The following is a 12,201-nucleotide window of genomic DNA, read 5'->3' as shown; positions in this document are numbered from 1 at the left end:
GATGGCGTGTGGATGCCCTCCCCCCCCCCCCCCCCCCACCCCCCCACCCCCCCACCCACCCACCCCACACACACATCCCCCCAACACCCCAACCCCACCCGACCCCCATCCACCCCAACTGCACCGCTTTGGTCGACCACGTGTGTATGTCAGAATTATACGAAGAAAGTTGCCCCGACGATCCTTACAGATTGTCTTCACAGTCAAGGCAAGTAACTCTTCAGAGCATAACACCCAGCGGTAGTTATGAGTTACCGAGCTATGGTTATATAACACGAAATCCTCATTGCATATCTTCTCTGTGAGGAGCCCCGTTCTCTTACAGTCACAGATAAGTTGGGTTTGTCCACACTCCTACAGTTGGCCTGTTCCGAGGCAATGTATCAGTGACTTCGTTGACTGTAAGTAAATCTAAAGTAGCAAGCAATTCTAATTAATTTGAAAGAATGGCATATGTATAAATGTATTTGGTTACAATGCTGAATGTTGTTTATTTCACGTAAATGAAGCCCTGACGATACCGAAACTAGGTTTAAGTTGAATACATTGCTTATGAGACGCGCAGGTTCAAATGTGTATTAATTATCACTTTTCAAATCGGGATATTTATGTATATCATTCTACAGAACAACCTGTAGCTATGTCCTGTCCGGAGTACAAACCCGGAAGTATTAATACACAACTTAAAACATGGAGGACATTATCTAGGTCAGGTGGTAGACGAGAGCCGAGTATCGATGTGAACCAACGGACAAGGCATGACTCAAGATAACGGCGGAGAATACGTCCTTCATTACTATGCGTGATTATTGTGGTGATTAATTACCCCTCGTGCATTCTGAGATTTGGATAAAGATACTTCCTATAGATTTATGTCTGAAAAAAAGATATAGATTTATACACCCTATACATGCAGATACAGATATACATGCATGTCATAACAGTATGACCCAAGTTGTAGACTTGGAACACGTTCATTTTATATTTCAGTGTCAATATGTTGACACGGTGCGTCATAAACATACCTCTTACCCACTTACACCCCGACACTGCCTCCACTAAACCCTGGTAAATCTCTCTCCAACACCCTGAAAACATCCGTCACTACATCCTGGACGCTCTGTCCCCTACACCCACCCTGAATACTGCCTCCACTACACCCTGGTAAATCTCTCCCCAACACCCTGAAAACATCCGTCACTACATACCATATACACCATGACCACCCCATCCTTATGCATTCTCCCACTTACATACCACAAAGCCTTCAGACCATCTACACCCAAAACACCCGATGAACCACAACCACAACATACACACTACACACCATCTACATACCATATACACCATGAAGCACCCCATCCTTATGCACTCTCCCACTTACACACCACACAGCCTTCAGATCATCTACACCCAAAACACCCAATGAAACACCACCACAACATTCACCCTACACACCATCTACATACCATATACAATAGAACCACCCCATCCTTATGCACTCTCCTACTTACACACCACACAGCCTTCAGACCATCTACACCCAAAACACCCAATGAACCACCACCACCACAACATACACCCTACACACCATCTACGTACCATATACACCATGAACCACCCCATCCTTATGCACTCTCCCACTTACACACCACACAGCCTTCCGACCACCTACACCAAAAACACCCAGTGGAATACCACCACAACATACACCCTACACACCATCTACATACCATATACACCATGAACCATCCAGTCCTTATGCACTCTACCACTTACACACCACACAGCCTTCAGATCATCTACAACCAAAACAGCCAAATGAACCACCGCCACAATATACACCCTACACACCATCTATATACCATATACACCATTAACCACCCAGTCCTTATGCACTCTCCCACTTACACACCACACAGCCTTCAGATCATCTACACCGAAAACCCCCAATGAACCACCACCACCACAACGTACACCTTACACACCATCTACATACCATATACACCATGAACCATCCCGTCCTTATGCACTCTCCCACTTACACACCACACAGCCTTTAGACCACATACACCCTACACACCATCTACATACCATACACACAATGAACCACCCAGTCCTTATGCACTCTCCCACTTACACACCACACAGCCTTCAGACCATCTACACCCAAAACACCACATGGTACAAAACCACAACATACAACATACACACCATCTACAAGCCTTATACACCATGAACCACCCCATCCTTATGCACGCTCCCACTTACACACCACACAGCCCTCAGATCATCTACACCCAAAACAGCCAAATGAACCACCACCACAACATACACCCTACACCCCATCTACATACCATATACACCATTAACAACCCCATCCTTATGCACTCTCCCGCTTACACACCACACAGCCTTCAGATCATCTACACCCAAAACACCGCATGAAACATCACCAGAACATACACCCTATACACCATGTACATACCATATACACCATGAACCACCCCATCCTTATGCACTCTTCAACTTACACACCACACAGCCTTCAGACCATCTACACCCAATGAAACACCACCACAACATACACCCTACACACCATCTACATACCATATACACCATGAACATCCCAGTCCTTATGCACTCTCCCACTTACATACCACACAGCCTTCAGACCATCTACACCCAAAACACCCCGTGAAACACCACCACCACCACCCTTATATTCTCTCTCCATTACACACAATATATGAGTCATTTTCAAAAGATGTCACTATTTCTGTCCGAACCCGAACAAAATTAATTTACAAAACTATATATTGACATTGCAATTTGTTCACATTATCACCTGCAAAGTAATGCATCTAGTAAAACAGTTATTTTCAATCATTGTGTCATATTATGTGTTTTTTATGCATTTTAAATGGTTAGAAAGTGCATTTTTTCCTGTCCCAGTGCATTTAGCTTCAAATTTGAGAAACTGTCATTTTATAAGTATTGGCATATAAATAATATTACTGTGGTTATCTTATAAAAACTAGATTCATTTAGGAATTTCAGTGAGTAATTTCAATCTAACTGATATAATTCCTGAATAATAATTATATATAACACCGTCCTTAGATTTTGTGTCTTTCCTGTAACACTTCATAAAACTTTGGAATAATCAATGATCCCCAATGCAAGGATATCAGTACTTTATGTCATGCCTAGTACCATTTCCTATACAATAGGAGTGTGATGTGCCATGTGCACCAGGAAACAAATAAGCACCAAAAGTTAACCAAGAAGGTAAGGAACTGATGAGTATTTTCATTTCATGTCTTTCCCATAACGCTATGATTCAATGGAACAGATGCAAAATAGTTATTTCAAGTTCCAAGTTTATGTGCCAATTCATGAACAGAAAATTGTGTGAAAATTCAGCTTCATGAAGGGACCATTAATTAGTCAATATAATTTTTTATCTAATGATTTGTCTTTCCTGTAACAGTCTTTCCTGTAACACTAAATTTTGTTACAGCTAAGACAGATTTTGTTATGGTAAAGACTTTCTTCACTTAATAAGCTATAAAGTATGAAAACTATTACTTTCTGTTCTTTTTCAACATTCCAACTGAATAATGTAATTCAGCAGTTTGAAAGACAAAGTTGTATTTTATTATTTTGAGCAACATTGTCAGAACATAGTGTTTTTATAAGAAATGTGTTACAGTAAAGACATATTTTGTTATTTTAATGACATTTTGCAAATGAAAAGTTATAAAGAAACAAAGTAAATTACTCCCTGTTCTTTTTCAATATTCTAATTAATTATTTCAATAAAGCAGTTTGTAGGATAAACTTGCACTTCATCATTTTATGCAAAATTTTTGAAACACCTAATTGTTACAGCAAAGACAGTTTTGCTTCAGTAATGACATTCTACATTTCCATAAGACAATCAGAATCAAAGTAACTACTCTCTGTTATGTTTGATGATATATTGTACTAAAGGGATCAATAAGATTTTAGTTACTTGGTTCCTAAGCTTGCTAAAATAAGTGTTTATGATTTCGGAGTTAATATGGTACCATGGTTATAGAAAAGACAAACTTTACATTTAATATAGAATCATGGCAGTGATCATGAAGTACCTAATAGCTTATGGGTATTTTCTATTTTAAAATGTCAAACAAGTTTTAGAATACGAGTTTTGGAGAAAAACATTTCTTCACTGCACTAAAATTCAACTCTCCACGCTTCTTTATTTTTTGAAAAGGTCTTTGTAGGCAAAGACAAACACTCAAGTATGATAATGTATAGATTTCATTACATCATCAAAATAATTTGACATTCACTTATGCTGATTTCATGAAGGTTTACTGAATAGCAATGTGTGCTTGACTGGAATACAAAGCAACTCCAAAGTGGAATTTCAGAGTGGAACTGTAGAACTAAATTAACCATGGCAATGAACAAATGGTGAGCTGTATCCTTGTACTATGTTATCAAATGGTAACTGCTCACCATCATGTAGCAGTGTACTTGCTTTTGGGACAATTGACAGAGCAACAGAAATGACAGTGAGAGTAGTCTCTGAACTTGTTGCCAATGAAGCCAAAGATCTTGATGGTAATTTCCCGTCACAAGGCATAAAGGAAGGATGTCAGTGTAAAGAGACATAACTTGCCACGTCATTATGCTCAGTATTCTGACATATATGTTCCAGGAACTTGTCTCACAGACAACATAGTCCAAAGCATATTTCGACTCAAAACAAATCTTTTATGGGAATCTGGCAAATTCACACTTGGGCCAATGTTTTGAACAGACCACTATACACAATCTACCCCAAACGTGGTTAGTGAAGAGGAGAAGGTGAACGCTGAAGATGCTGTTAGAGATAGAGAGAAAGTGAAGAGTGAAGATGAAGAGGCTAGTGATGGAGAGAAGGTGAAGGCTGAAGATGAGGAGGCTAGTGATGGAGAGAATGTGAAGGCTGAAGATGAGGAGGCTAGTGAAGGAGAGATGGTGAAGGCTGAAGATGAGGGGGCTAGTGATTGAGACAATCATCCCAAAGTTACAAAAGACTCCAGAATCATCTCATTGTGAGGTTGACAATAACATGTGGTCTACAGTTAAAGCCACTATGAAGGGGTATAATGCCTTGGGAAGACAGCTATAATCTTTCAACTTTCTTCTTAGATGGCTTGATGTTTCAAGTGTTGCATTCCAGGTTGTAGTTTAGATTCTTTCTTGCAGTTGAAAGTTGTGTTCTTCTAATTGTAGGTCATGTTTTTTTCTGACATTTTCTGAATTGTTCATTCTACAAGTTGACCAAGTCTTTATTGTTTCAAGTATACCACGATTCGTTTACCAAATACTTTCAGTGTTTCACAATATTAGTAAAATTAATGCTCAACCTTAAAAACTTTGCATTTGATTGTTGATCATAGAAACCATACATGAAAACTATTCTCTAAATGTCTTTCATGTAACAAAATGTTGTCTTAACCATAACTGTCTTCTATCACATCAATCTGGAGATTTCACAATGAGATGGAAATATAACTATAACTACATCTGGTGGTACCCCTGTTTGGTAAACCTTTGTTTGCTTATGATAGTGAACTAACTAGGCTGACCAAAACTTCGTTTCACATTGTCAGTACTGTATGGTCTTAGGTCTTTCCTGTAACAATTATAATGTAGGTCATAGGTAACATTCTTCATATTAATCATTTAAAAATATAAATGTCACAAACATGTGCATTGTTATTCAAAGTAACACATTTTCTATTACAGTAAAAATGCGGAAACTGCTTTGTGATCTAAAATTCATTGTATGGTAATTTGTTCTGTCATGTAACAATATTTGTCCTTACTGTAACAGATTTTAGAATTTATCCTTTAAAAATTTGGAATAAATTTATCAATATCACTGAAAAAGATAATGACTGGTATTACTTTTGCAAGCATTATTATATACATGAGAAACATTTAAGATAATCTTTACCACTCTTTTCATACTGATGATATGAATTTGCAATGTCTTTTCTGTAACAAATATAGTCAATCCTGTAACAGGCATGTCTTTCCTATAACGCACTCATTTAAAATCTATATATATCTTAATATGTATTTAGTTTCCGAAATGAGACATAAATTGATCACAGTTTATCTTTGTTTATCAAATAAAAAAACTCCCAAAAATCTTGAAACTTTAGAAATCATAATATTTATGTTGAAGGGGCAACAGTAATTCATAGAATTGACACTGAGTACATATTGGTCATTAAGAGACTAAAAAAATGCCCTTCATCCTCACTTTAAGTTTAATATACAAAAATATGAAGAAATAAATATGTTTCGTGTGTTCTTTTTGCATTTTCATGAATTTCAAACCAAAATAATTCACACAAACATTGTTATGGGAAAGACATGCCAAGTTTCAGTTGCCATGGTAACTGGTTATTCCTCTTTCTTAAAAGCATCATTATGACTTCCATTTGATGTTACTGACAGCTTCAGATATTTGTTACCCCATTTAAACAAAAAAAATGATATTATATCAACCATTGGATTTTGTAATTTTGGAAACTCAAAAAGTGACATCTTTTGAAAATGACTCATATATGCTCTTCAATGCACTCCATGAGCGACCACGCAAACCACACAACCTGCATAAGCTCTACATACAAAACACCTTGAACAACCACCACCCTTATACATACTTCTCCTTACACACCACACAGCAAACATATCCACTGTACACAATACACTACATGAACCACAATCATCCTTATACACTATCTACCGTACACACCTCACAGCCTACAGAACATCTACGCATAAAACACCTTAAACGACGAGGGCCCTGATACACTCTCCTCATTACACACCACACAGTCTACAGACAATTTACACATAATGCAAACAATGAAACATAGCCATCCTTATAAACTCTCTCCCTTACATACCACGCAGCCTACAGACCATCCACACAGAATACTCACAATAAACAACCACCATCCTTATACACTCTCTCCCTCACTCACCACACGCCCTACATGCCATCTACACACAATACAAACTATGAACCACTACCATCCTCATACACGCTCTCTCCCTTACACAACTCACAGCCTACAGACCATTTACACACAATACACACCATGAACCAACACCTCTCTAATACACTCGACCCCTTACACACCACACAGTTTACAGACCATCTACACACAATACAAACTGTGAACCACCTCCATCCTTGTACACTCGACCCCTTACATACCACACAGCCTGCAGACTATCTACAACCACACAGCCTGCAGACTATCTACACACAATACACACCATGAACCAACACCTCTCTAATACACTCGACCCCTTACACACCACACAGTTTACAGACCATCTTGACACAATACAAACCATGAACCACCTCCATCCTTATACACTCGACCCCTTACACACCACACAGCCTGCAGATCATCTACACACACTACACACCACGAACCATCATCTCACTTATACATTCTCTCTCTTACACACCCCACAGCCTATATATAGTCCACACAAAATACACACTGTGAAATAAATACATCCTTATACACTCGACCCCTTACATACCACACAGCATACAGACCATCACATCATGAACCTCCACCACCCTTATACACTCTCTCCTTTTTCACACAACACAGCCTATATATCCTCTACATACAATACTCATTGTGAACAACCTCCATCCTTATACACTCTACCCTTTACACACCGCAAGCCTACAGACGATCTACACACAATACACACCATGAACTACCATCTCCCTTATACACTCTCTCTCTTATACACGACACAACCTTCATATCTTCTAAACAGAATACACACCATGAAGCGCCACCTCCATTATACACGCTCTCTTACACACCCCACAGCCTACAGACAATCTACACACAATACAAACTATGAACCACCTCCATCTTTATAAACTCTATCTCTTACACACCACACATCCTATATATGGTCTCTACACAATACACACCATGTACCACCTTCATCCTTCTACACTCTCTCTCTTACACACCATACAACCTACAGACACCTACACACAATACACACCATGAATCACCTCCATCATTCTACACACTCTCTCTCTTACACACCATACAACCTACAGACACCTACACACAATACATACCATGAATCACCTCCATCCTTCTACACTCTCGCTGTTAAACACCATACAACCTACAGACACCTACTCACAATACACATAATGAACCACCACCTTACTTATACACACTCTCTCTCTTATACACCTCACAGCCTATGTATCCTATACACACAATACAAACTGTGAACCTACAGAGCATCTACACACAATACACACAATGAACCACCACCTTCCTTGTACAATCTCTCTCTTACACACCACGCAGCCTATATATGCTCTGTACACATTACACACTGTGAACAACCTCCATCTTCACACATTCTCTGCCTTACAAAACACACAGCCTACAAACAATCTACACACAATACACACACCATTAACCACACCTCCCTTAAACACACTCTCTCTCTTACACACCACACAGCCTACAGGCCATCTACACACAATACACACCATGAACCACCACCTCCCTTAAACACTCTCTCTCTCTCTTACATACCACACACCCTATATATCCCCTACACACAATATACACTGTGAACAACCTCCATCCTTATACACCCTACCCTTTACACACCAGGCAGCGTACAGACCATCTACACACAATACACATCATGAACCACCACCTCCTTTATACAATCTCTCTCTTACATACCACGCAGCCTATATATGCTCTATACACATTACACACTGTGAACAACCTCCATCTTCACACATTCTCTGCCTTACAAAACACACAGCCTACAAACAATCTACACACAATACACACACCATTAACCACCACCTCCCTTAAACACACACTCTCTCTCTCTCTCTCTTACACACCACGCAGCCTGCAGATCATCTACACACAATACACATCATGAGCCACCATCTCCCTTATACCCTCTCTCATTTATATACCACACAACCTACATATCGTCTATGCACTTCATGTACCAGCACCATCCTCATATACTCTCTCCTTCAAACATCAGACAGCCTATAGAAACCTACACACAATACACACCATGAATCAGCCCCATCCTCATACACTCTCTTTCTCTCTCTTACACACCACACAGCCTATATATGCTCTATAAACATTTCACACTGTGAACAACCTCCATCTTTATACACTATACCCCTTACACACCACATAGCCTACAGACTCAACACAATACACACCATGAACCACCACCTCCCTTATTCACTCTCTCATGTACACACCACATAACCTACATATCCTCTACACACAATACACATCATGAACCACCTCCATCCTTATACACTCTCTCTCTTACACACCACACAGCATACATACCATCTACACACACTACACACCATGAACCACCGTCTTCCTTATACACTCCACCCCTTACACACCACACAGCCTACAAACCATCTACACACAATACACACCATGAGCCACCATCTCCCTTGTACACTCCACCCTTACACATCACACAGCACACAAACCATCTACACACAATACACACCATCAGCCACTAGCGTCCTCATACACTCTAACCCTTACACACTACAGAGAATACAGACCATCTACACGCAATACAAACTATGAGCCACCTCTATCCTAATATACTCTACCCCTTACACATTATACAGCATACATACCTCCCTTTTACACTACACACATACCCCCCCCCCGCCCCCCCCCCCCCCCCACACACACACACACACATACACACAATGTTAAAAGCGGCGTTAAACCTAACTGACTCACTCACTAATGTAAGTACTTTCGCCTCTGACATCGGTATCAAATACATCCCCATCAAACATGGGTGTATGCTTAGATTACACTGACTCCTCCATGAAGACTCCCCTTTCATCCTGCAGGAGCTATATAGCGCGTATATCATTTACACTCCCCTACATCGATAGTCACGTCACTACAATCAGAATTCATAAACATGCTGAGGCATAATCGTTCATGCACTACCACTGTATGTACATATGAAGACGCTTGATTTGATGCACAATGCAGTGGTGTGATTAGATGCATAACTATATTGTTTTCTGTCGTTTGTGCAGGTATCTTTATTCAATTTTGAATGATGAGCAAAGACACAATATCAGCAGCAGGGCACTTGTGTTATTGCTGATGATAACCAAAAAGAAACGCACTAGAAATAACAATATCTGAACAATGATTGACAATGGTGAGCAGCGGTCGTAGAACACGGAAGGATGGATGTCACAGTATGTGATAATGAGGACAAGGGGCACATGCAGACAAGAAGTAAAAGGTTGACCCAGGTTGAGAGTAGAAGGACGGAGACAGAATATGAAGCAAAGCACAGAGAGAAGGTGGACAACCGATGTAGAGGGTTGACGCAGGTGAAGAGAAGGGCGGATATCATGCAGAATGAAGCCAAAGAGAGCGTGCAGGTGGAAACTAGAAGTAAAGGGCTGAGCGTGGCAAAGAAAAGAAGGAAGGGTGAGACAGATGGTGAAACCAAGGAGAGAGTAGAGGTGGAAACAAGAAGTAAAGGGTTGACCGGGGCAAAGAAAAGAAGGATGGGTGAGACAGAGGGTGAAACCAAGGAGAGAGTAGAGGTGGAAACTAGAAGTAAAGGGTTGACCGGGGCAAAGAAAAGAAGGATGGGTGAGACAGAGGGTGAAACCAAGGAGAGAGTAGAGGTGGAAACTAGAAGTAAAGGGTTGACCGGGGCAAAGAAAAGAAGGATGGGTGAGACAGAGGGTGAAACCAAGGAGAGAGTAGAGGTGGAAACTAAAAGTAAAGGGTTGACCGGGGCAAAAGAAAGACGGATGGGTGAGACAGAGAGTGAAACCAAGGAGAGAGAAGAGGTGGAAACTAGAAGTAAAGGGTTGACCAGGGCAAAGAAAAGAAGGATGGGTGAGACAGAGGGTGAAACCAAGGAGAGAGTGGAGGTGGAAATTGGAAGTATGGAATTATCACGGGGAAAGCGACAAAGGTCACAAGTAGAAATAGGTGCTGGTAGCAGGCAAATGCAGGTAGAGAAAAAAGATAAAGGTTCAAACATGACAAGAAAGAGGCCAAAGAAAGGTTTAAAAAGAGCCCAGGTTGAAACCAAAACCCAACTAAAGGTAAGGACAGATGCACCAGTAAGTAAATGCAAAAGGGATATTGGAACCAGAGACAAGGTCGTGGCCACATTGAGGAAAGGAAGATATAAGATAGAACGTGGAAATGAGGAAGTGCAGACTCGAAGTAAAGAGTCGACCCACCCAAAGAAAACAAGGAATGTATATCAGGTGAGCAGTGGGAAAAGAAGGAGCTTACGCATCACTGAGAGAAAACTGGAACTGCAACATGAAATAGCCGAAAGAATGAGTTTAAAACAACATACTAAGTCTGATAAAATGTCAGCAAGAAAGGAAAAGAAGGCAATAAATAGAGGGGTTGTATTGAGGAAAGAGGGTAGATCTGACACTTCAGAGAGAATGAGGACTTTGAAGCAAGGGATCAAGAGAATGAAACACGATGCCAGAGGAAAAAAGAAGTTGAAAGGAAAACAAATATCCAATAAAAAGACGAAAGAAAGAATGGGTAAATGGCACCACAGTGTTCCATGCTCAACAGCCACCCGAAACACCTTGTCAGCATTAGGTGATGTTGCAACAGAGGACGTTCATACAGCAGACACTGTGGAGGAAGAAGAGAGTGAAACTGATGAGGAAAAGGAGGAAGATAGGAGTCTAACATTGGGAGCAGCAGCTGTTTCTACAGGTATGTTTCAGTCTAGCCAGCACAAGCACTCTCGTAATACCAATGATGGTAAGGAATGAGAACAACTATTTTTGTACATTTTAAAAGACATTTTATGTGTTTTGTTCTTGTAATACATATTTAGCTAGTATGTCTAAATGCATTGTGATATTCAGTCAACAAAGGCCAATATCATGGTACAAAAGGCCATCTGATTTTCCAGTATTATCTTCATGACGCCAGTGTCACCATTACCTTCATGCATCAGTGAATACATATCGAATTTCAACTATGTCTAATATACCGATAGTAACACAAGAGTATTAACCCCTAAAATGGTTGTTTTATG

General features: G+C 40.2%; 1 protein-coding gene across 1 annotated transcript in view; it reads left to right on the top strand.

Moving 5' to 3' along the window:
* The first annotated feature begins 280 nt into the window (after nt 1-280).
* LOC125378689 overlaps nt 281-12,201 on the top strand; it is a 34,110-nt gene continuing 22,189 nt past the window's right edge. Inside the window, exons 1-2 of the mRNA XM_048394627.1 lie at nt 281-401; nt 10,193-11,873. Of these exons, the coding sequence (XP_048250584.1) occupies nt 10,349-11,873 (1,525 nt within the window). The 5' untranslated portion in view covers nt 281-401; nt 10,193-10,348. The remainder of the gene's footprint in view (nt 402-10,192; nt 11,874-12,201) is intronic.

Source organism: Haliotis rufescens, unplaced genomic scaffold, assembly GCF_023055435.1.
Source record: "Haliotis rufescens isolate VD_foot unplaced genomic scaffold, xgHalRufe1.0.p SCAF_13, whole genome shotgun sequence".
Lineage (NCBI taxonomy): Eukaryota > Metazoa > Mollusca > Gastropoda > Lepetellida > Haliotidae > Haliotis > Haliotis rufescens.
The sequence above is the reverse complement of the archived record's forward strand: the minus strand, read 5'-3'. Positions and strand labels throughout refer to the sequence as shown.